The sequence below is a fragment of the Pogona vitticeps genome, chromosome 3 (genome assembly GCF_051106095.1).
Source record: "Pogona vitticeps strain Pit_001003342236 chromosome 3, PviZW2.1, whole genome shotgun sequence".
NCBI lineage: Eukaryota > Metazoa > Chordata > Lepidosauria > Squamata > Agamidae > Pogona > Pogona vitticeps.
Window position 1 is genome coordinate 144,068,049 of NC_135785.1, and position 26,689 is coordinate 144,094,737.

At 40.7% G+C, this 26,689-nt stretch overlaps 1 protein-coding gene across 4 annotated transcripts in view; it reads right to left on the reverse strand.

Moving 5' to 3' along the window:
* Positions 1 to 1,092: 1,092 nt before the first annotated feature.
* Positions 1,093 to 26,689, reverse strand: part of TBC1D4 (TBC1 domain family member 4) — a 109,161-nt gene continuing 83,564 nt past the window's right edge. For all 4 annotated transcript variants that reach the window (XM_072994724.2, XM_072994723.2, XM_020783498.3 and 1 more), the window contains 9 exons: positions 26,181 to 26,341; positions 24,500 to 24,709; positions 19,145 to 19,303; positions 18,376 to 18,534; positions 14,534 to 14,778; positions 11,954 to 12,113; positions 10,602 to 10,771; positions 6,956 to 7,132; positions 1,093 to 5,124 (listed from right to left, as the gene is read on the reverse strand). In XM_072994724.2, coding sequence (XP_072850825.2) covers positions 4,906 to 5,124; positions 6,956 to 7,132; positions 10,602 to 10,771; positions 11,954 to 12,113; positions 14,534 to 14,778; positions 18,376 to 18,534; positions 19,145 to 19,303; positions 24,500 to 24,709; positions 26,181 to 26,341 — 1,660 coding nt within the window. In that variant the 3' untranslated portion in view covers positions 1,093 to 4,905. The remainder of the gene's footprint in view (positions 5,125 to 6,955; positions 7,133 to 10,601; positions 10,772 to 11,953; positions 12,114 to 14,533; positions 14,779 to 18,375; positions 18,535 to 19,144; positions 19,304 to 24,499; positions 24,710 to 26,180; positions 26,342 to 26,689) is intronic.

Genomic DNA, 26,689 nt, shown 5'->3' on the forward strand with positions numbered 1-26,689 from the left:
CAAGAAAAGTTTCTGGGAGAAACCACATGTATTAACCATTGGGCCTGCATTTCAAGGGGAACCGTTTCTTCTTTCCCCTTCTCTGACAAGGTTTTTAATGTGTGCACAGAAATCAGGCATTTAGGACCTTGATTCCAGAGACATTCTATGACTCAGGAACTGCTGAGCAAAGCCATCATCAAACTGTTTAGCAAGAGAGTGTTGTTAGCAGTTCAAGGGTGGGGCTGTAGACAAAAAATTGGAAGTGAGAAACCATGTGATTTGATCATCTTAGAGGGTTCTTCAAGACAGAGGGGCTTCTAGTGCTACTTCCACATAGAGCTATTTCATCTTTTCCTCTGTTGAAAACAATCACATTCACCTCCCTTCCCTTACAGTAAAGTTCTGTGAATGAGTCAGCCAGCCCAGATTGACTGATTTTTAAGTCACATTTTTGTTGCAATCACTGTCCCAGTGACTTCCAAGACAGTGTTACATGGCTCCACACAATACCCCTGTGAAATAGATCAGGTAGGAGGAGGGAAAGAGAGAAAATGGCCCAAGAGACCCCTGAATTTTAATGGCCCACTATGAAAATGAACCTGGGACTCTCTAGTTTCTGTCCATCAGACTAACCGTTGCATTATGCTGGCTTTTGGATGCCTATAGGAAGCATAGCTTGCAGCCAGTGGCACTGAAACCTTGGCCAGCTTTGAATATGGAAGCAACAATTAACAGATGAAAAACTACTGATTCGCTCTTCGGGACATGTATGACCCTCTTCTAGAGTCCTTTAATATAACAGTGGCCACATCCCTGTAGCTTTTGACAGTTCATTTATTTATTTTCTAGTTGCATTTATATCCCATCTTTCCTTCATTGTGCTCAAGGGAGCATAACGGTTCTCTTCCTGCCCAACGTACCACTTCAAAAACCTTGAAAAGTACAGGCTTCATCTTTAAAAAGAATTAGCTCAAGAAATAAGCTCTTTTATCAGTCCTGAGTTCATGGTTGATCTGTTTAACTTTGGTGACCTTGCAGAACAGGAGGAACAATTTCTGTTTCCATGGACAAGACCCTGTACTAAAAATGAAAACAAACAAACAGAGGAAATGCGGCAATGACATTTATTGGAAATTCTTCAGGTGATACATGAACAAATCAGTCCAACATAGAGTGAAAGGTTCTGTGCATCTAAAAAAAGGTAAAAAGAAAACAACAAAAAAGGATACCAATGTGTGTGTCTTAATAACTTGATCATTACATGACCATTCCAACAGTTCCCTCTGACTAGTTGTGTCTGAACGAGATTGCTCCAAATGAAACAGAAAAAGACTAGTAGACATTTTCCTCCACCTGGTAAAATACCATTATTACTACCTTTTCTAGATTCATTTGGAAGGAAACAGCAAAGGCAAGATAATAAATCTAGGCACGATCAAGTAGAAATCTCTCTTGTACAACTGAAATAATTATATTGTGTCCCACTTATTTTTTCGTTCTTCAAGAAGTGCCCATCTTGAAACAACTGAAAATAAACAACTGCACAGAAATGTCAGCAGGTCCAAAACTCTACAGCCATATTGTTTTGGTAACTCCATCAACTCTATCTGACAACAGGAGGGAGGGGGGAAGACTTATATTACAGCAATAGAACAGCAAACTAAGTTCATTTTCCCTTAGGGTTTTGCTTATTGTTTTGCATAAAGCATTTTACAAAGGAAGCATTGGCACCCTCCCCACCTTGCCACATATATAATTTGTAGGAATAAGACACTTGGCTGAATTTGGCACTTTGCTTATTATTAAAACTAATATCTGGAGGAATCAAACACATTCCTACTGAATGTTCACAGCAATTCAAGCTTGTTCCAAAATGAGAATGCACATTTCTTAGGTATAACTGCCTGCTATTTTCATAGTTGTGTCACATCAAGTATAGATTCAGTGTCTGATCTACATGATAGAAGTGACTTGCAAAAATTAAGCATTTTCAGATTATGTGCGGAGTAGAGACCAATAAAAGGATAAAAGCTGCCTGCAAAGCCTCAGAGGTGTCTACAGTTTTGGGTACCCCATTTTTTAAAAAAAGTGCACTACTAAATAATTGTTTTAAGCTGAAATGTACCATCCACTAGATCTGGATAATAACTTTCCTGTAGAAATATACCACAATTAAAGCCTATATGCTTGTTTGAGGCTACTGCATTTCAGAAACATGATAATATTTAAACACAAGGGCTGGAGAACATGTTATCCACTAAATGTTGGTGGGTTAACTGGTAGCTCATGGACTACTCAGAAAGGACACCATAACCTGACATTTTGGGGTGAGACAGATCTTCTCCCTGTGCTTGTACCACCATCTGCCCCTGTTTAGTCTGTGACTTCCACTATCCCACACCATAGGCTATAGTAGCTGGGGTTGACGGGGTGGTGGGGGTGACCGTCAATAACACTGGAAGTTGGGGGCAAACATTTCCATCTATCTTCTTCATATTTAAGGAATCCTAGTATTTAACTGTTATCTACTTCCCTTTTCCCCAAAATTGAAAGAAAAAGCTGGATTTGCTCTTTAAAGATAAAAGGGTGGGGAATGTGACACGGTTTCTTTGGCTCACTGAAACCCTGTGATTGGCACACATTTAAACTGTAGGACAGAGCAACAAAAATGGACACTATTCTCCATTTTATGTGTGAACTCAGAATAGCAGGAGCCCCATGGGATTTATCTGGACTACACCATGGCAGAAAGCAGCTAAAAGAATAAGTATTTGAATGCTTCCCAAGATAAAGTAATGCCTCCTTGTATAATATTATGTCGATGGAAAGCTTACTCTAGAGTATTGTTTTTAACATGCCAGTTCTGCATTAGGTGCAAAGATATTACACAGAGAGCAACCAAACATCCCATCTGCCACGAACAGGTACATCCTATGAGACTTCTGCTCTTCTATTTTGGCTCCTGATTTCACGTACTGGTGTACAGGGAAGACAAGAGGTGAGAAGAGATATTTTCAGTCCTTCACCTTTCCTGATCTCAAACACAGCAAGGAGCTTTAAGGCTTGGACACTTTTTGTCACACATGTGAATGCAAGCTGACAAGAATGATGGGCTGGATCCCAACTGGCTCTTCCACAAGCCCTCTGCCACCCTGAGAAAGACTTTTTTTTTTTTTGGCCTCTTTTGCAAGGGTTTTGGGCTGAGAAATTCCTCAGAATGCTGAGCTGCCATTCTTACCTTTCCATGAACAGGGGGACTGTGAGATTTGAGAAGCCACACACCATTCTGCACAGCTTTGCGGCTTTTCTGCCTGCTTCATAGAAAGCCTCTTTAAAGACTTTAACAACATGGCTTTTTCCTTTGGAGCTTCTGGTTATTGCTGCCCATTAAATGAGAAAACTGAGAGAGGTGTTCTTGTTGCTTTGTGTTTAAAGGACTTTCTTTGATTATTCTAAATTTGCTGTTGCTAATTATCTCTGGTGCTTTTAAAAAGTTAGTTTGAAGAAAGGTGGATGATAGGCTCTAGGCATTAGGAGTCCAAAGAATTCCCATTGTTTACTGAATTTATTCTGACCACCAGCACCTTCAACTTCCATGGATGTCCAGCCAAGCCCTGTATTTAGCCTAATATCAAAAATGCCATCAGATAAATTAGGAAGAGGAAAGGAGGTGGGGTGGGGGCCAGTTAATCAAGATCTTCTCGCTGAGCAATGTTCATGACCGGCAGCACTGGAAGATGAAAACTTTTCTGCTGCTAGATCCACCCTACCCCACAGCCTCTCTTGCTTTGAACTGAAGGTAGGAAAGGGACTCCAGGAGTCCTGGGGGGGGCTCATAATGCTGAAAACCAACTGTGTACTTTCATTCACGTTCAAAGCACTCTATGACCTGCACATACAGTGGTCTGAAGTCTGCAAAAAGTTGGAGGTTACAGTAATCAAAAAGTCTCTTTAACATAAAAACAAACCTCCACTGTTTATTGCATTTACTAAGCAGCAGCTGTTGAAAGACCCAAGGGGCAAAATCAGAGGGCAAGTCCTTTAAGATGCTTTCTAGGAAACAGAAGCAGCCAGGAAGGATGAAGAGCATCAAGGAGGAACACAAGTACTGTACAGTTAAAGAAACAGCCCTCTCCCCACAAGTCCTGTAACTTCATTACAGTTATGCAGGCACAGGAGCCTTACAGCCCTCCTTCCTTCTCAAATAATCCAATGACTTTCAGTTGCAATTTTTTCACCTCTCTCCCCTCCCCCCCACAAGAGTTGAAAAGAAACAGAAATTTTCAGCACAGTATTTCCTGTGTCTCTTTTAACTTTTCTTAGCAGCACAGCTGCAGAATGACAGTCCAGAAGAATTGCTGTTGCATGTATGCATTTGTCAGCAGAATCAATTACAGGCACATAAAAATGTACATGGAGTTTCCCCCACAGAAAAGTTAACAGAAACAAAAGCCCTACACAAAACTCAAAGAAATCCCCCATTAAAAAGGGAAACATGCTATTCTTTGGAGGGGGGAAATTACATTCTTGCTTTTCTTTTCAAGTATTAAGCAACGTATAGAAAATACATGACTTGTTCCTTTCACTCTGTGTCCACGGAACATATGAAGGTTGACATTTAAGTTAACAGCAGTCTGAAAGGGTGAACTTTCATCCTCTTTCTTTTACATCAATCCTAAATATACATCCAATGGTCTGCATTAGATTCAGTCCTTTTGCTTTGCACATTGCAATTTATGTACACACTCTGTTAAAAACATTTAACCTGGGGTTTGCATATCAGGATTTAAAAGGCCTCTCTGCTGCCATAAGGTTCCCAGTACCCGTGTGAGATTATGTAGATACCTTTTAGAGCAGCCTGTTTGTGTCTTTCCTTTTCTTTATTGACAGAAACCACGTGGCTTGCAACTCTTCCCTTATGGCTTATTTCTGGGTTTTGCTTAGGTTACAGTTCACCTCCTTTAGCAGCTGTCTGCAATCAGACAGTGCTTCCTCGGGCAAATATCTACAGATCTTCTCAACCGTCATTTGATAACGCAACTTGTCTTGTTCCAGTGATTGGATTAAACTCTTCATTTTGTTCTCTCTTGCCAAAGCATCTTCGAGATTTGACTCCATAGTCTGGATTTTCACATGGGCTACCTATTGGAAAGTAGCAGGAATGCAATTTTAAAACAAGGGCACCCTCCAGACCAGACATGAGCACTTGGTATTTTGCATTAAGGTCTGGGAAGGAGGCGGGACAGGAAGTATCTCCGCTCAGCTGATGGGTGGTCAGCTGTGTGGGGAGGTCGGGAAAGGCTGGCCAGGCTCCTTCCCAGATTGAAGTGTTGGCACTGTCGAAGGACCCCTGCGCTATGCAGAATCCAGGGAGCAGCCTGACCTCTTCTGGTGATGGGTGCCACAGTTCATATTTTGTATGCTTAATACAAAATATGAACTGCCCATGTCTACTCCAGAGTAATGTCAAAACAAGTAGGAGCTGTGCTCTTGTACAGTCATCCACCCAGCCACATTCTTCTCTGTGATAGTCCAGTCATTCCCTCTTCAGCCTGGTTTTCCATGCTGCTCATCCTCTGCCCAGAGCCAGATAGCTGTCTGACTGTTACCACCAAGCAGCCTCAGTCTTCACTTGATTTCTATTGTTTCACAAACCCCCACCTTTCAATAAAAATATTCTGTACTCCTGCAAACAGTGCCTCAAAACTTACTGATACTTCCCTCTGCCATTTTGGCAGCATTTTTCAGACTACAACTTGACACTGGCTGAGGAGTTCTGGGAGTTAGAGTAAAAAAAGCCTGGTTAACATTGCACTGGCATCTATGTATATGTATATGAGTTGGTTTGCTCCTTTTTCCAGCAATCATATTATACAGTGGTGCCCCACATAGCGACGATAATCCATGCAGCAAAAATCGTCACTATGCGGATTCGTTACTATGCGAAATTAAAAAGCCCATAGAAATGCATTGAAACCCCTTCAATGCGTTCCTATGGGCTTAAAACTTACCTTTTAAGCGAAAATCCTCCATGCGGCAGCCATTTTAGCTGCCCGGTAGGCGAGGAATCCATCCCTGTTTTACCCGGCAGCCATTTTGGAACCACCGATCAGCTGGGGAAAAATCAGCTTACCGATCATCACAAAGCGATTTTCCCCCATAGGAAAGATCGTTATGCGATCGTAAAAGCGACCGCAAAAACATCGTTGCTATGAGGATTCATCGTTAAACAGGGCGCCCGTTATGCGAGGCACCACTGTATAATCATTGCAGCTGACCAAAGTGTCCCCACTGCGTTCCTACCCACACCTTTCTGAGCCCGTCATGGGCTTCTAGATTTTTTTATGCAGGTAGGATTGCTCTAGTTTGGTCTGTTTCCAGTATGTGTGATTGCTGGGAATAAGCTAAAAGCAAGCCCTGTCTCTCAAGGCTCCTTCCAGTTTGGATTTCTGATATTGTGAAGTAGTTTAAGCAAGCCACTTCAGGATACCAGAAAACTGAACATTTCCTCTACTCCTTGCCAGAGGAGCAGGGGAAGTGAACTGTTTCTTTGGACTGCAGTAGATCATCAGTGCCAAGGCTGGTTGAGAAACTGCCCATATGACATCATATTCTTCTTTCTGCCAATTTGCTAACAATTGTTCATACAAACTTCTTTTATGTCTAGCTTATTGACAACAACTAAGTACCTTCAGAACTAAATTGTTTTGAAGGTGGTGCTTTAGCCTGATTCCTTTTGTCAGCCTACCATCAGTAATTCCAACACTGTGTGCTAGAGCACAGCAATGTGCCATTAGAAGTAAGCAATAGTTTCTAGAGAATCAAAGCACCCAACGTAAATTCTTTCTATGTGTCCTGAAGTGATATGGGAGCATATGCCTCCAGAGTCTGCTCTTTGTCACATTTTAAATGCTCACCAGAGACCCAGATTCAGATCTTCTGCCAGACATCTAGCTTGGTTGTTAGGAGTTACCTGTAGTTTCTCCAAGAGCTCCATATTTTGTCTTTTCAACTGATTGTTTGCTTTTTCAAGTTTCTCTGGAGCCTCAACGTCATCACATAGATTTGAGTTTTCTTGGAGCTCATCCTGCAGAACATGGTACTCCACCTCATAGGCATGAAGCTGTTTGGAAATATCCATCTCAAATACCTAACCAAGAGAAAGTAAAACAAGTTTCTTCATGAGACCTCACACTCTGTTTAATCCTCAACTCTGAGGCAGAGAATTATGCCCAACAAGGTGGCCCACTCATTTGGCTACACAAAGCAGAGCATGCCTACCAGTTTGGCTAAGTGAATCAAGACAGCTTTTATAGGTGCCTACCAGATTGCTGCCTTGTTGTGGCGAAGGGGCATGAGTAATTCAGAGAAGCTATGGGCCATGCCATGCAGGGCCACCCAAGATGGACAGGTCATAGTGGAGAGTTCTGACTAAACGTGATCCACCTGGAGCAGGAACTGGCAAGCCACTCTAGGATCTTTGCCAAGAAAACTCCATGGACAGAAACAAAAGGCTAAAAGATATGACGCTGTAAGATTAGCCCCTCAGGTTGGAAGGCAACCAACATGCTACTGAGGAAGAGCGGAGAACAAATACAAATAGCTCGAGCTAATGAGGTGGTTGGGCCAAAGCCAAAAGGACGCTCAGCTGTGGACGTGCCTGGAAGTGAAAGGAAAGTCTGATGCTGCAAAGAAAAATACTGCATAGGAATGTAAGAGCTATGAACCTTGGAAAGCCGGATGTGGCCAAACAGGTGAAAACATTTACATCCTGGGTGTGAGTGAACTAAAATGGACAGGAATGGGCATAGGAACCTGGAATGTAAGATCTATGAACCTTGGGAAGCTGGATGTGGTCAAACAGGAGATGGCAAGAATAAACATCGACATCCTGGGCATCAGTAAACTAAAATGGACAGGAATGGGCAAATTCAGTTCAGATGATTACCCTATCTACTATTGTGAGCAAAAATCCCGTAGAAGAAATGGAGTAGCCCTCATAGTCAACAAAACAGTGGGAAAAGCTGTACTGGGATACAATCTCAAAAATGATAGAATGATTTCAATACAAATCCAAGGCAGACCTTTCAACATCACAGTAATCCAAGTTTATGCACCAACCACCGATGCTGAAGAGGCTGAAATTGACCATTCTATGAAGACTTACACCTTCTAGAACTGACATCAAAGAAAGATATTCTTGCTCATTATAGGGGACTGGAATGCTAAAGTAGGGAGTCAAGAGATAAAAGGAACAACAGGGAAGTTTGGCTTTGGAGTTCAAAATAAATCAGGACAAAGGCTAATAAGAGTTTTGTCAAGAGAACAAGCTGGTCATCACAAACACTCTTTTCCAACTACACAAGAGGCAACTCTACACATGGACATCACCAGATGGGCAATACTGAAATCAGATTGCTTATACCCTCTGCAGCCAGAGATGGAGAAACGCTATACAATTAGCAAAAACAAGACCTGGAGCTGATTGTGGCTCTGATCATCAGTTTCTTATAGCAAAATTCAAGCTTAAACTGAAGAAATTAGGAAAAACCACTGGGCCAGTCAGATATAATCTAAACCAAATCCCTTATGGCCTTTTTAAATGAACAGTGCAAAGATATAGAGGAAAATAATAGAAAGGGAAAAACCAGAGATCTGTTCAAGAGAATTGGAGATGTTAAAGGAACATTTTGTGCAAAGATGGACATGATAATGGACAAAAATGGTAGGGACCTCACAGAAGCAGAAGACATCAAGAAGAGGTGGCAAGAATACACAGAGGAATTATATCAGAAAGATCTGGATGTCCCGGACAACCCAGATAGTGTGGTTGCTGACCTTGAGTCAGATATCCTGGAGAGTGAAGTCAAGTGGGCCTCAGAAAACATGGCAAACAACAAGGCCAGTGGAGGTGATGGCATTCCAGTGGAACTATTTAAAATCTTAAAAGATGGCGCTGTTAAGGTGCTACACTCAATATGCTAGCAAGTTTGGAAAACTCAGCAGTAGCCAGAGGATTGGAAAAGATCAGTCTACATCCCAATCCCAAAGAAGGGCAGTACCAAAGAATGCTCCAGGTAAAGGTTCCACTTGACATTTAGTCCAGTCGTGTCCGACTCTAGTGCGCAAGGCTTATGCCTGTTTCCAAGCCGTAGATCCAGCGTTTTGTCCATAGACAGTTTCTGTGGTCACGTGGCCAGCACACCTAGACACGGAACACTGTTACCTTCCCACCATAGTGGTACCTATTTATCTACTTGCATGTGCATGCTTTCGAACTGCTAGGTTGCACTCATTTCACACGCTAGGAAGGTTATGCTCAAAATCCAACAAGCTAGGCTTCAGCAATATGTGGACTGAGAACTCCCAGAAGTACAAGCTGGATTTCAAAGATTTCAAGGGGGCAGTGGAACTAGAGACCAAATTGCTAACATGCACTGGATTATGGAGAAAGTCAGAGAGTTCATCAAAGCTATGGTTTGTCCAATAGCGATGTATGGAAGTGAGAACTGGACCATAAAGAAGGCTGACCGCCGAAGAATTGATGCTTTTGAATTGTGGTGCTGGAGGAGACTCTTGAGAGTCCCCTGGACTGCAAAGAGAACAAACCTATGGAAGAAATCAACACTGAGCACTCACTGGAAGGACAGACCCTGAAGCTGAGGCTCCAATACTTTGGCCATCTCATAAGAAGAGAAGACTCCCTGGAAAAGACCCTGCTGTTGAGAAAGTGTGAAGGCAAGAGGAGAAGGGGACGACAGAGGACGAGATGGATGGGCAGTATCATCGAAGGTACGAACATGAATTTGACCAAACTCTGGGAGGCAGTGGAAGACAGGAGGGCCTGGCGTGCTCTGGTCCATGGGGTCACGAAGAGTCGGACATTACTTAGCGAGTAAACAACAACTAGAAGGTGGGGACAAACTAGTCAAAAGCTGAAACCTTTAGGGGTTTGTTGTTGTTTAGTCGTTTAGTCGTGTCCGACTGAACGACTAAATTAAATTTAGTTGTTAAAAATTAAAAATTAAAATTAAAACATATTAAAATTAGAAAACATTATTACAAAATCATCAAGGTTTGAGAAGAGTGGGTAAAAGGAGGGAAGGGAAGAGAGACTGAAGTAGGTGGGGAGAGTGCAGAGAAGATAGGCAAAAGGGGGAAGCAATCTTTGCTGGGCGTAAGACCTCAAGGAGCAATTCCAGATGTGTGAGAAAGGTACAGTAAATCCCCTACATACCCAGCAACAAATATCTTCTTAATGGGTGGACCCTCAATACCAGGATAAGCTATTCAAATATGCAACAAAAAATAACAGCATGAACCTAGGGCAACCACAGAAAGATTGAGAACAATACCACAGTGTGGGTGAGCCCTCTGTAAGGAAGGGATTATCACAGGACAGGGTTGAGGATGTCTTGTGTACGGTTATCAAGTGAATTCACAGAAGAAGCAAGTTTTAAGCTCACTTGTATTCATTGTTTACTACTTTAAACAAGAAATCAAGCAACATGTTAGTCACGCAGTATCAAGTAACACACTCAATATCACATGTCAACAAAATGGTTCACACCTCATTAAGTATACTGGCATGAGGGGTGAGGAGGAGAACTGATCATTACCTGGTTGACAATCTTTTCCATCTGGAGCTTTGTCATGTCTGGGAGAGTATTTTTAAGAAACTCAACAATGCTTTCAAAAGTCTCACACATCATGATGTGCTCCTCTTGGCTACTAAGCAGACTTAGTGCCACTTTAAATATGACTTCTGTTCCCTGAAAGAAAATAATATCTGGACCACAGGATGGGGAACAAAACAATAGGTTAGACTGCCTTTTGGATGTAGGACAAAATTATGGCAACCAATACGTTCTAAGGTTTACAAGTGAATGACTTTAGATATTTCCTTTTTCTTGTGACAATAATCTGTAACATTTCACAATTTACACATATTACACACTTTTAATGTCATCAAAATGTTTCATACCTCATTAAGTAAAATCAAAACAAAGCATATACCTTAACTAGCAGCAGTCAACCATCCTGGCCCAAAGCAAGTGAAATAGATACAGTATGTGATTAATTTCATACTAGAATTATTGTACTAAATTAAAATCTCAAGGTATTTGCCTTTTCAAGAGATAAACTGTATAAATACATCCATGACTATACCTATTGGCCAAAATCCTGTTGTGCAGTTATTCAAAGGGTGTAGCTTTTAGCATCAAACTGCCAGCTTTACACTGTTTTATACTTTATAAGAGTTTTATACTTTATAAGAGTTATTCTAATTAGAATTTCCTAGCTCCTCTTATGTAACAACAGCTGCCTGTATTATGAGGAACAGAAAGACTCGCAACAGATCACTTACTGATCCTCAGAATTAACAGACCCAGTTCATCTTAGACTAAACCGAATATAAACTCAGCTTTAATATTTCTGCCAATTATAGTTAACTGGCTAAAATCCCACGTTTACTAAAAGAAAAAGAAACTCGGTTCTGATCCACCAGCCTGTAGACGTTACCAAATATAGTGGTACCTCAATTTACAAATGTAATCCGTATTGGAACGGCGTTCGTACATCAAAAAGTTCATAAGTCGAGGTAAACTTTTCCATAGGAATGCATTGAAAACCATTTAATCCATATCTACTGTTTTCGTTCATATGTCGAGGCGCTATTCGTAGGTAGAGAGGCATTAGTTCCCATAGGAACTAATGCAAAGCTGGTTAATCTGTACTCTTACCACTAGGGGGAGAATTTTTTATTTTTTTCTTCTTTTGACCTAAGATTAACTTAGGTCAAAAAAACGGCAGGAAAGGTGTTTTTTTTCCCCTTTTTTGTTCATGAGGCTCCGTTCGCAAGTCGAAGCAACTTTTTGCAAATGGAGCCATTCGTAACTTGAATTGTTCGCAAGTGGAGACATTCGTAGGTTGAGGTACCACTGTATATGCATATATTTAAAAGACCTACCAAATACTCTGGCTACAAAACCCAGTGGGAACTGAGAGGCAAATAAAGTAATAAACCAAGGTGCTGCGTAAAGGCTAGGACTGATTTCATTCTCCTCAAGATGGTTGTAGAGGTCTCTGTGATAGTCGTGGAGGAGTCTTGATAGCTGGTACATCTGGATCTGTAGTAAAAGATGGGGAAAAGGAAAATATTGAAAACATCTTAGGCTCTTTATTGTAGGTTCATGGTTGTTCTTGCATTTGTGGTTCCTTTCCTGTAGTGTTGCTACAAGTCAAATCTGTGTCTGAGAACATGCCACATTCCTGTGCACAATGACAGATGTTCAGTGTTCCTATGCCTTTGGCTCTTGGAAGTTAAGAAGTACACAGCACCATACTGTGGGAAGGGAAGCCAAGAAGCACAGACCTGAATAAATTCCTCAGACTGACCACTTCCTCTAAAACTGGGACTCAACAGCTGCTTACTACACAACAGGCTCATGACATAAAAAGGTATGTATGTATAAGGGGAAAATCATCTGGCAATATGTTCATAGCAAATTAATTATCAAGGAAACATTGAGGAGGCAGCCTAGCAATAAAATGACTTGTAAGCATATCACAGGTGAATTTGCTAAGGTAGCTTTCATTTTTGCATAAAGGTACTGACTTCCAAGTGTAACACCTAAATCTGATCTTCTGTGTTGCTGATATAAAGACTGTTGCTAGGCCCAACATTTTTCTGCTCTAAACAATAAAAACCGGTGTTATCTCTTCCTCAGAAAATTGGGAAGAAGCTAAAAATATACTGCCAAACAGTTCGGATACTGCTGCGACCGTTAAAAAGCTGAAATTTTGGTACAAACATTCCCAAAGATACTGTTACTAGAACAGTCTGAAAATGTTGCAGATCAGGATTAGCTCAAAAATGTGTCAGAATATGGAAGAGGAAGCCAATTATTTACCTCCCCCAACAGAAAGAGCAGAGATTTCAAGCATAAGCCACACATTTGCACCTTTGTTGGCAGAAAGAGAACTTAATCTTACAGTCATCTATCATGTCCTCCTAAAGCTAAGAAGCTCCACTTCAACATTTGATGTTCTAGCCCCTTCAGAAACAAATACAACAGAGGCACAGCTTACTACCAGCAACACTGAAACTGGCCTTCTCTCCAGTGTGTTGCATTCTTTTAATGGATTACAATTCAAAGCACAGCCTCTCAAACTCCCCTGAAGAGAAATGAGGCAGGGAGATATTGATTAGCTGCCAAATACTATTACACTGTTAACAGAGGTTTACACTTAAGAAAGAAGCTATTCCTAAATCTGGAAATGGTTTGTCAGGCCAGCTGCTCAATTCCATGCATGAATACCTCTGAAATAAACTGGTTCCGGGGATCCAACTGGCTTAATAGCAGGTAACTGTCATATTTTATGCCAGGGTTGGCTGAATTCAGAAGCACTGGAGGCTACTGCTAAAGGCAACATTTTCTAGTTAAGAAAACAGTCCCTGTATTGGGTGAGCAATACTGATTGTCTTTTACACCTCACTCAAAAACCATCAGCAGCCTTCCTCATATCTTATTTATTTAAAATATTTTTACTCCATCTTTCTCCTGAAAAGGATCCAAGATGCCCCTTATAAATATATATTTCCTTCCGGTCTTCTTCCCTAGTCCTCTTTGGTGTGTGTATTTTTACCTCTTCATTTCCACTCTCTTCTTCATGTTCAAATTGCACATATTGATAAATACCTACAGGATGTATTTTTCTTGAGAGGGCATATAAAAAAATTGAAAAGAAGTATTTCTGGCACCTTACAGACTACCAGATTTATGTAATAAATATTTTTTTTATTTCCATAAAAGCTCAATCTGAAATAAATCAGGTAGTTTTTCAGGTGTAACAACTGCCTCCTTAAAAAAACAGATTCAGTGGAAACAAACTTAACACACTGAACTTCTTTGAGTATTACTTTCTGGGAACAGTACCAGTATGAATCAATTTTTGTTAGAACCTGAGTGGATAAGGAAAGGGTTATGCCTTTCTGCCCTATGAATTGTTCTTATAAACATCCCCCCCCCTTGTCCCATGTCTCTTTTATGTATTATCTTAGGGCATGGTTGATTATTACTATGTTTTGCATCATGTGTGGTTTGAGCCAGACATCCTTCCAAATTTGGGCAGATTTTCTGACCTACATCCACCTAAGCAATTATACTACCACATGGCACTCACTGTGCCATTCCAGTTGTCTACTAGCATCTAACACTGGCCGAATGTTGAGGTAATTAATAATCCCAATGCTGTTAAATGTTGAAGGAAAGACAGGTAAGGGAACTTGCCACCAAGGCAGGAGGGAGGGCACAAAAGGTAGCAAGGGCTGTGAGGAGGACTACACACTGAAGATGGCTGGTGGCATGTGTAGAACAGAAAAAGAGCAAGAATGAAATAAAACCACTGGGCAGTCCAGATGCAATTCACGAGTCTCCGAACTGACTAGGAATGAGTCTTCCCCCGCCTCTTCTTAAAGTCTATGTAATATTTCAGATTTCAAACAGAAATCTTCTCCCTTTTTTTCCCTTTTCTTTTTTGGTCTTACCTGTAGTGACATCATATCTGGCCGGTACTGTTTGCGGAAGCCAAGGTCATACATGAGAAATTTGAGCATTTCAAAGGCTTGCTCTTCGCTCATGTGGAGAAGCAGCACGCCAGCCACAAAGCTGATACCTTGGCAGTAGCCCACCTCTTTGTCCAGCAAGGAATAAGCTTTCAGAAGGTTGAAAAGTGACAGCTGCCCAGCTCCCAACTGAGCAGAAAAGTAAGGATGTGTTGGGAAGGTCCTTCCTGGGGCAAAAAAGAGAAGTCATGAGTTGCCAGGTGACATTGAGAACCCTCAGGAAGTTTCTGCACACTGCTTTCATGACACATTAGCCGTAATGGCTCATATATATATATTGTTAAGGTTAGCTAAATACAAATGACTATTTGCCTAAGAGTTTGAACTAACAGCATACCATCACTTAGGAAGCTGGCCAACATCAGCTTTCCAAAACACAAAACATACATACCACATACCACATGAGGGAGAAACGACAAATGCTGCACATCCTAACCAAGACAGGGAAATAACCAAATGATAAATATTCCTTGACACTTGCCAGGACTTAAATGCCTAATTCCTTCTCTCATGTCACTGTCATGCCGTGTTAAAAAACACAGTGAAGATAAAACCACCGAAAACCAGTATTTCCTTTTATCGATGAAAAATAGGATGCCTACTGCCAGGAGCAGTTTCCTCGTACAGCAACTGGCAACCATTAACTAATTAGCCTAAAGTATGCTATAGAGTTTTGGATGACACAGGAAAAGCACTGAACACAGTACTAGCCACCTAATTCAGCTTCCCAAATATCTCTGCATGTTTAGAGGTAACACCAGTGAAGGTATCAGAAAGCAGAAGAGCTGAACAAGATTTTAAAAGACAAGGCATGTGCCTCCACAAACTTCTTTGCCTCCTGGCTAGCAAAATTAGAAAACATTTGTCCAAATGAAAGAAATCATGCAGGTAATTAATTTAAGTCGGTTATGCAAACTGCAGAACTGGATTCTCATGGAACATAACTGTTTACACACAAAGACAAATATATGAATCAAATGGCCAGCTGAACAAACCTGTGCTACAGTGCACCAAGCTGAAATGTATATTTTTTTGTTTTGTTAAGCTGTTAAATCATTTCTGACTCTTCATGACCCCATGGACCAGAGCATGCCAGGCCCTCCTGCCTTCCACTGCCTCCTGTAGTTTGGTCAAATTCATGTTGGTAGCTTCGATGACACTGTCCAACCATCTTGTCCTCTGATGTCCCCTTCTCCTCTTGCCTTCAAACTTTCCCAACATCAGGGTCTTTTCCAGGGAGTCTTCTCTTCTCATGAGATGGCCAAAGTATTGGAGCCTCAGCTTCAGGATCTGTCCTTTCAAGTAAGCACTCGGGGTTAATTTCCTTCAAAATGGATAGGTTTGTTCTCCTTGCAGTCCAGGCGATTCTCAAGAGTCTCCTCCAGCACCACAATTCAAACGCATCAGTTCTTTGGCGGTCAGCCTTCTTTATGGTCCGGCTCTCACTTCCATACATGTATTTTTTATTTTACTCATTAGTATATGTAATTTTCCCTTACATATTTTTTCTATGAAAAGCAAAACAGTCAATGTAGATTATACAGTGGTGCCTTGCACAACGGGTGCCTCACACAATGATGAATTCACACAACGATGGCTTTTTCTGATAAATTTGCCGCCTCACACAACGATGGTTCCTATGGGGGATTTTCACACAACGATGTCTCTTTTCCCTCATTTAAAAGTGCCTTAAACTGTTTGAAACCTGTTTTAAATGCTTGCAATCATTAGCCCACCTCCTGAACCCTATGCAAACTTAATTTGGTGTTGTTCTGAGTCTTCGTTAATTTTTGGTGATTTTTTGTTTTCTCTCTCATTGAAATGTATTGGACGGACAGTTCAATAGAGTTCAATGAGGGAAAAACAAAAAATCACCAAAAATTAACAACGACTCAGAACAACACCAAATTAAGTTTGCATAGGTTTCAGGAGGTGGGCTAATGATTGCAAGCATTTAAAACAGGCTTCAAACAGTTTAAGACACTTTTACAGGAGTGAAAAGGGGCATCGGAAAGAGCTTTAAAAGGGAAACTGAGATCAAAGAGCTCTTTCCGATGCCCCTTTTCGCTCCTGTAAAAGTGTCTTAAACTGTTTGAAGCCTGTTTTAAATGCTTGCAATCGTTAGCCCACCTCCTGAACTCTATGCAAACTTAATTTGGTGTTGTTCTGAGTCTTCGTTAATTTTTGGTGATTTTTTGCTTTCTCCATTGAAAGCCATTGAATGGTCTGTCTAATGGCTTTCAATGGAGAAAACAAAAAATCACCAAAAATTAACGACGACTCAGAACAACACCAAATTAAGTTTGCATACGTTTCACAAGCTGGACCATCGATGCCAAGCATTTAAAACAGGTTTCAAACAGTTTAAGACACTTTTAAATGAGGGAAAAGAGACATTGGAATGCCATTCAAATGCATTGAGTTGGCTTCAATACATTTGAATGGAGGAAACATTGTTTCACTCAACGATGTTTCATTGAGTTGGCTTCAATACATTTGAATGGAGGAAACATTGTTTCACTCAACGATGTTTCCTATGGGGATTTTCGCTTAAGGACGGCAATCCGTTCCAATTGGAACTGATTAACCGGTTTTCAATGCATTCCTATGGGAAATGGTGTTTCACAGAACGATGTTTCACACAACGTTGATTTTTTTGGAACCAATTAACATCGTTGTGTGAGGCCCACTGTAATTATAAATGAAAGATCAACAGAAGGATGAAAATGTTTAACCTATTCCTTCTTATCATCTCTACTCAAAAGTGACCTTTCCTTCAGTTGCTTTACTATCTTAAAAGGGGGGGAAGCACCTATTTCAAAAAATATATTATGAAACTCTTCTTCTTTAAACATAATCAAACAAATAGCCCTCACTGCTGATTTTTGTCTTTTACCTCAGGGGCATTTAATGGCTCTTTTATCATCCAGATGTGTTTAACAACAACTTCTATCATCCCCAGTATGGCCAGGGAAAGACTTTTATGTGTTATAGATAGAATTCTGTGTCTTGGTAGAGCACAATGCAGGAGTACAAAATGGAAATGTAACCTGACTATTCTATCAAAATGGCACTCCACCAGAAGCATTAATCATTCATCTAAGGCAAACTATTCAGAGCTTGGAAAAGTTACTTTAGATAACCAGAAACTCCCAAACAACAAAAAAAATTCTATGCACTATAACATTATTTGGTAAACTTTCCCAAGCTTTGGTATACATTCCTCATGAACTTGAGAAAAGCCCAGCATGAATTGAAGGGCTTAGTCTGTTACATGCACACACACACACACCAAAACTCTCTTCTGCCATAATTTTCACCATTTGGTCCAAAATATCTATTAGCCAAGAGAAAAAGCTGACAGGAAATAACTGATTCATTTGAAATCTGGTGCGGGAGAAGAGCTTTGCAGATACTCTGGACTGCCAGAAAGATGAACCAGTGGGTCCTAAAGGAATCAAGCCTCCCCTATATCTGGAGGCAAAAAATGTTGGAAGTTGAGTCTGTCCTACTTTGAGCACATCATGAGAAGGCAGAATTCTCTGGAAAAGATCATGATGCTGGGAAAGATGGAAGGCAGCAGGAAAACAGGAAGACCAAATGTGAGATGGAATGACTCCCTAAAAGAAGCCATAGGCTTGAGTCTGCAGGAGTTCAGCCGGGCTGTTGAAGACAAGACATTTTGGAGAGCACTCATTCATAGTGTTGCCATAAGTCGGAAGCAATTGACAGCACATAACAACAACAAGATGAGAAAAAGTTACCCAGATCGACAAGGATAGCATGTTGCTGGGCTGTCAATTGTTTCAGGAGTTCTTTATAAGAAATATCAGGAGGTTGCTGTTTATTCGGCAGCCGATGTCTTACGCGATGCTGAACAGCAAGAAATTGCCAGATTTCTCCCCTGCAACTTTTGGGTACACCTGAAAAAAACAAGAAATTGAAAGTGGGTTATAGAGAGAGAAAGAGGTGCAAAACCAAATTATTCAGGTAATTACGCAATGGTTGAATGATGAATTATTTTTCATCAGGTGTCTATTTTACATGAGCACTTTTAATGCTTTATCAACTGGAGCCTTCCTGTTGGTCAAGGCACTGTAAGCTATTGCTTTCCCAATGGCATTGATAAGAATGAGACAAGGTTGGAATTAAAGAGCTATTCTATGAGTTTTAGGGGGAAAGTATGGCTCTTTTTTGCTACTGCCTTCTGAGTCTCACTGCATATTTATTTCCTATGTACGGCACATCAGGTCTACATATTCATTGGCTATCTCTTTCCCAAAGATGAATGGTAATCCAACCCACCCACCCTCCAAAAAGAAAAAAAGGTACAAGTACTCAGTTTTCACATAAAAATGCAGGGCAACCAATGCAAAGGGGAAAAAAAGGACTACAGAACTTTCAGGATACAGTAAGTCATTTACTTTGCATTATGCTCTCTCTTTACATATGTTCACATTTAAACTGAAGTAAGTGGTAAGATGCTGTCAGACCCGTTCTCTCTGCATTAGGCATACTGTACCCCAAAATTACCATCTCTCAAAGTAGAGTGAATATCTTCCATGTCACATCTGATTTTTGCTCTGCAGTTCAAAAGTTTCTTATCCCAGATATTAATAGCATCTTTCTGGTAAGTACCAACTTCCTCATAGTCCAGCTTAACTTTTCTGGACTGGAGCTCATCTTTGCTTGCTGCAGAAGAAAACAGAAGGCACACATCACTTAAAATTAGCAGTCACATATCTGCAGTTCATGTGACAGAGTTTGAGCCAATGATAACTGGACTTCAGACATAGTGATCCCATGTGTCTGTCCTATGGCATACAAGCAGGAAGCCATGCCTCAAAGAAGGTACATGCGATACACTTCTCTCACTGAGCAATATACTCTAGAAGCCTGAAGTTTCACACCAATTCTGCATGTTATTTTAGAAGAATCCAGACAGTCTTGAACACTGGGCCAGTTTGTACTTGCTATTTGTTTCCTATAATATTGGTGCGGAAAATGCTTGCCCTCAGCAACTCAGTATCATCACCATCTGCTCATACCAGGGTCACATCACGTGGTTTCTACATATATGCATGTGGTTGATTTTCTTAAAGGTAATCAAACATATGATGAATTATAAAGGAGTTTTTTTTTAAAAAAACTACAAGAAACAAGTAAGATGAAAAGCCACTTTTCTATTATAACTCAAACAGCCTATGTCAAAGTCAGCACTAAAGAAGTGTCATCATAGTGTATACAATAATTCAAGACTAAGATATTGAACACTTAATATATCTTCTAGATATATTTAGACATAGAAAAAAATGTACCAAGTCAATTCATCCTATCAGTTTATATTTTTATAATAAAAGTAGATCTATAAATCTTATAGACGTTATAATGGATTTCTCAAAATGTATCCCAGTAAGAGATGCTGAAGCACCATCTTAACTATTAGTTATTTCAGCGAGGAGGTGGGCTAACAAGAAAAGAATCCGATTACTGATAACTGAAATTACCTTCTGTCCTATGGAGTGCAGATGGAGCACAGGTTCACTGTAAATAGACATGGGCACTCTGTATTTGTTTCCCTGGCCAAACATGCCTCCCAGAACCAGCTGGGCCACTTACCAGGCTCTGCGCAGTGCTCAGCTCAGTCATCATTGTGCCAATTGTGGAACCAGCATGGCCGGCCCTTCCTCACCTCTCCACTCAGCCAAATACTCATCGGCTGAGAGGGGAGGCTCCCAATCCCGCCTCTGCACTGCACAAATGTGAAGTACCCATATCTATTTGTGAGCAAGGAGTATTGCCAGACAGTAGACAAGCCGGAAATCTGTTCTTGATTTTTTTAAAGGTACAGTGCAGAGTAATGTTACCTCTGCTCAAGCCCAAAGTATCTGGTTTTGGGTTCTTAACTGTATCCTCTTTATGGATAACTCAAGATTCGGTCTTCTCATGTACACTGTACAAGCTGACACAGTGTATTATGAAACATCCACACACACACACACACACACACACACCTTGACAAAGATTTAGAGCTGCAGTTAACATTTAACACTGTTAAAACAATTTAAAAGATGTGCACACAAACCTAGCACTTTATTTTATTTTTAATTCACTTTATATACCACCCCATTAATGCAATCACTACAGAGTGGAGTTTCCACAAGATTTAAAGTTATAATCCTCCACAATAACAAAAAATACATTCAAAAACAATAGGATAATACAATAGACAATAATCATCACCTAAAAATAAACAACCCTATAAAAATGTAAATTTTTTAAAAAGCTTTTATTGACAGCATCCCAGAGATTCAGTTATTAAAGACAGCTTTAAATTATTCCATCTTTACCATATTTTTAAACGTAAGGAGAGAAGGAGCATGGTATATCTCTGTTGGCATTTTGTTCCAGAGACTAAGAGACACAATCAAAAAGGCACAATTCCTTGTATTTGCCTTTTGGCCTCCCTTGATGTGGTTGTTTTTAACAACATGGATTGAGAGGAGTGAGTGGAATGAATAGCTGATTTCTGGGAGAGACATTCTGAGAAGTATCAATGTTCTAAACCGTTAAGAACTTTATAGGTTATTATCATCACCTTGAACTGGTCATGGAAACTAACAGGGAACCAATGAAGGCACACTGAGACTGGGGGTATATTATTAAATTTATTTCATAGCCCTGGTAATCAGTCTGGCTGTATTTTGGACTTGCTGAAGTTTCTGCACTGTTTTCAAGGGCAATTGTACATAGAGATCATTAGAGTATCTGGTTTTTGAGACTACCAATGTGTGAATCACTGTTCCATATTAAAAGGTCCTGGGTTCACCCCTGGCATCTCCTCATAGAGCTGGGGGTGAGAGTGGGGAATCAGGTCTGAAACCCTGGACAGCTATTGTTGAACACACTAAATAATCCTGACCAATGGTTTGCTTGATTTAGTTCAAAAAGGCAGCTTCTTAAATTACAAAGAGAAAGAGATTTTTAGACCTGCACTTGATGAAATCAATTAAACAGAAGGCAGTGCTAAAAAATCTTGCCCAGCAATGGGAACTCCGAAACTCGTGGACAGTTAATACTGGAAAATGCTATATGCTTCTTGATGCTGATTTTAAAATTCCCCTCTCACAGCAAGAGGCTATTGGGTCTTAAATTATTACTCATGGCTTTCTTTTACACTGTTGCTTCATTCTTTGTCACTTGATGTTTTGGGAGCTCTACAAAACCTACAGACCTTTTCACTCAGTATTATAGCCTGGATATTTACTGTGGGGCAAGATGAGAAGAAGCCCTCAGACTTCCCTCCTTCCCTCTCTCCCGCCCCATCCTTAGGAGATTTTACTCTCTGTGTCAAGAAGATCATTTGCCCAAATAAACTGCTTAGAAGACTTGTTCACTTCTACTCCTTAACTCTTGCAAATATGAGGGGGGAAAAGGCCCAGAAAAAGCAGGCCACCACAACCAGATTATGACAGGCAGAAAACATGAAGTGCTGTCAATCCATCCAGATGCTTCTCAGGCGTTTTTTTCAGGACACAGATTCAACCAGCAGAATAGAAGCACTACTTTTAAGAATACTGCTTGACGCGTGAGATTTCCACTTTGGAAATAACATTTCCATTCTGAAAATAAAACCTAAACAGGGGTTATTTACAAAATGACAAAGCCTCCCATCAATCACGTGGTGAGTATGCACATATGTGAAGGGGGTGGGGTGGAGAGAGATTTCCATGCATCTTACCTTCTATAAAACAAAATATCGTTCAAGCCTCCTCGACAGCATTAGGAAGAATGGGAAGTATTTTTATTAGCATTTTATTGAGAAACTTTGTATGAGACCGACTCCATTATTCTATGATTGAGCGTGCAAGGGGAGAGAGCTCTCTCCCCTTTTCTGTGTATGGGACCAGGAGGAACAGGCACCCAGCCAAATGTTATCTAACTATGCTACTTACGCTATGTTAAATGCTGAGTAATACAAGCCACTTCATTCTGTGAATATATTCAACATATTTCTATAGCAAGTCTCTTTTTTGTGTCTGTTAAATAGTTATCATACAAATATAGTTCTGAGGCAAACAAAGCAAGCCTTTAAAGAGGAAATTAAAATGTAGAGCCTACAGTAAGGTGAAGACAATTTTTCCATGCAACTCAGCACCACCTTCAAAGGATCCATAATTCAGCACTGCTTTCATCAAGGTTACAGAGCGATAGCTTACAAAATGTGTCATGTCCAAATGCGCATGAACACAAATGCATACACACTCCAATCCTACAGCAAGACAGGAGCTCAGGAGAAGACTAAAATTAAACTCTTTTCATTAGTAAATAAGCTTCATTCATACAACAACTTCTAGCACAGCTTTGGCACCAGAATCTAGAGAGCTTCTAAAAGGTAGTGCTTGCAGACTAAAGTTTCAGCTACGCAGTACATACGAACATAAGAAGAGCGCTGCTGGATCAGGCCAAAGGCCCGTCTAGTCCAGTTTCCTATGGACTGGATCGTGCAAACTTACTAAACTGTTCTGAAAGGATCTTCAATTGCACAATACATATGTAAGGCACCATTTAGTTTACTTCCAAGACAGGGGGATTCTGGAGATAATGTTCTAGGATAGAGGCTTTTAGACTTCCTGTTCGTGAGAAAACATGTCTATGGTACTGAAGTCCATTCAGGCATGTTAAGCAATGAAGGAAGAGTGGGGATGAACGAGCAGACTGCACAGTAGTTTTGTCCTCCATAAGATGGAGGCCAAACTGTTGTAGTGTGGATTGTTTAGGTCTTACCATTTGTAGAGCAACCTCCTTACTGCAAACCACCACATTCCAAGCAACAGAGGATAGCAGGGGCTGCTTCCACCTCCCTATCTCACTCCATGGCTTTACACAGGACAGGGGATTTTTAGAGTTCATTCTCAGTTCATGTGGAGTATTAGCCTCAACTTTAACCTGTAGAAACTGTCATCTGTGCAAACATATACAGTGGTGCCCCGCTTGAAGATGACCCTGGTAGACGAAGAAATTACTTAACGATGAGGTTTTTGCAATCGCTACTGTGATTGCAAAACAATGTTTCAATGGGGAAAATCCACGATGATTGGTTCCCTGCTTCGGGCACCAATTTTTCGCTTCCCGACAATCAAAAACAGCTGATTGTCGGGTTTTCAAAATGGCCACCTGCTGTTTTCCGGACCTATTTCGAGAAGACAGAGATTGAAAATGGCTTCCCCTATGGAGGATCTTCGCTGGGCGATGAGGTATTTTGCCCATTGGAATGCACTCAACCGGTTTTCAGTGCATTTCAATGGTTTTTTTCTTTCGCTTGACGACGATATCACTTAACAGCAATTTTAACAGAACGGATTAATGTTGTCAAGCGGGGCACTACTGTACCAGACTAAAGTTCACCAGTACAAGTTATTCCAAATACCAGCAAAAGCAGGCAAATTGTGTTTATGGAAACATGTCCCACCAAACTGCCCTTTTCTTCAACAAAGTCCTGTTAAGTTTCTAAAAAGCATAGCTGAAAACCACTATGTGATGAACAGAAAAAAATAAAGCAGAATCTAGCCAAGACAGAACACTGTAGGAAATGCTTTGGAGAAGGAGCGAAGATTGGCAGCAGATCTTAGAGGAGAAAGGGGGAGTGGGAATGGCTTTAGGATTTCTAATTCCTACAAGATCCCAGGTCCAATCAAGGCCAGAGAAAATTCTCTATATTAATAGGGTTGGCTTTCAGCTCATCAAATAAAGGAAATTTAAGTTCATTCATCTGACAATGATATTTTATTGGCTCAACCACAAACCCATTAGCGGACCGTTGGGAAGACTAAGGTGGTATGGGGGTGTGAGAAATCCTTATAATTCTTTATCTTAGCTCCTACTAACCTTCCAATTTCTGGTTTTCCTTTTCCATTCGAAGCAGCAGTATCTGTTGGTGAATGGCTTTTCTCCATAGACTCTGCAGCTCTTCAGAATTCTTTTTCTCTCCAGCCTTATCTTGACTATCATCATTTTGCAATATGGAAACAAGGGGGTCTTCATCAAAATGTGGTGCATGAGGAGACAATGGTAACAATTCATTTCCATCACCCCCATCTGCAAAGAACTGTATGTTAGCCATGGATTAAATAAACTTCAACTGATGCATCTATCACATTGGCAAAAATGTACATCAAGAATTGTTCTGGGATAGGGACACCTCATCTGAGCCACAGTGGTAAAAATGTGAATAAACTCGCATCATTGTTAGGGTTTTATGAGAAAAACAAAATCAAAGTAACTTCACATGCACCTCTCCAGCTATAGCTACCTTTGGCCCATTCACCTCTCCCCAGGCTGGTAAAGTGTAGATTGTAAGCTCCTCAGTACAGAGACCACGGCTGTAGTATAGTTGATTTTTTGCTTATGTTATATTAGTTTCATGCACATTGTAACAAGTAACAAAGTCAAATAAAATGCAATAGTTCGGTAAAGTATACAGTTCCTCTTTGAATCTCTCAGCTGCTGCCATGAAGTGTCCAGTATGATACCTAAGTCAAGACCAGACTGGGATGGGACAAATTTAAGTTCAGCCATCTGACAATGATACATCATTGGTTGTTGTGGGTTTTTCGGGCTCTTTGGCCGTGTTCTGAAGGTTGTTCTTCTCTGTGGCCGGCATCTTCAGAGGACAGCACTCTGTGCTCTGGAGCTTCATTGGCTCTACCACAAACCCATTAGATGGGTATCATCCATTTTGCCTCAAACATGTATGACAGTACACTAGCCAACTTTGTAACTGGCTGGAAGTATTTTCTGGCATGGTTTATCTGTAGCAGGAGAGATGTCCCTCTCAATCAGAATATATTATTTCTGTGCACTCTGATAAACACACTGTATACTACCAGTGCATGTTATGGGCACTTATTATGTTAACATAACACTATGCAGCTCTGCCATCTGCTGGCAAACGTCCTGTAAACATCCTTGGTCTTTTGGAAAGATCAAAGGTCAAAACAACACAGTGGAGTAGTATGGAGAAAGTTGTGGGCAGACACAGGTATTTATTTATACCTCTCAAGTAATACTCAACCAAAAGTCATTCAGTGGAGCTGACAAGCACAACGCATAACTATTCACATGTAGCTAATCTATGGGACTCATGCCTGCAAGAACTGGTGATGGCTACTAGCTTAGAAAACTAGTCACCCAGAGAGGTCTGCATGAAACTAATATGCACAAGAATATATTGTTAAAACAGTAAAATTAGCTACATAGAGGGCTTGTAACAATGACTTTTTATGGCATTTCCTACTCCTATTCACAGGCCAGTTGGGTTCTAATGGCCTCTGTGGAGGGAGGAGGGGCACAATCCACAGCTTAGTGAAATAGCAGCTAGTGGGGAAGGTGACAACGTTAATTTCCAATTTTCCAACTATGCACCAAGCCAGCCATACCAAGTACTGCAGCTCAGATATACACTTTGTAGCAAATGTCCACATCTTTAAAAACAGAGCTGCAACTGCTGCTCTTAGACAGGGAAATAAGATTAGAATCCTTAAACCGTCCTCTCCAAAGGCACACAAACCTTGAAGTTGCATTGCTGAGGGGGATTTCTTCATGGGCGATGCAACCCTGAGGAAGATCTTCTGCCGCCAGGAGATTCGGCGAGGAGTAAGAGTGATTCCGCCACCATTTAAGGACTCGTTGCTGCAGACAGAGGAGGTCCTTTTTCTTCTTTCCCCATTGCTGTCAGAAAAAGAGAAAAAGAAAACTTGTCACTATGAATTGATAAAACTAATACTGATAAAAGCCTAGGAATGACTCGTGCAAAACCAGCACAACAGTCTTAAAAACACACTGGACATCATCCTACCAACGTAATCATCATAGGCAGGGGCTGTCCTTTTATTCCACTGTTTCATTTTGGCCCATGGGTTCCCCCAACTTCAACACCTGGTTTACTGTCTTCTTCCCTCCACCTTCCCAACAACACTTACAAGACTAAAGTTCACACAGAAGGCTTTTTTCATAAGGTAAATCAAAGCTCCATATTACCAGTCTCTAAAAACTAAACATTTATCCTGGCAGCAAACA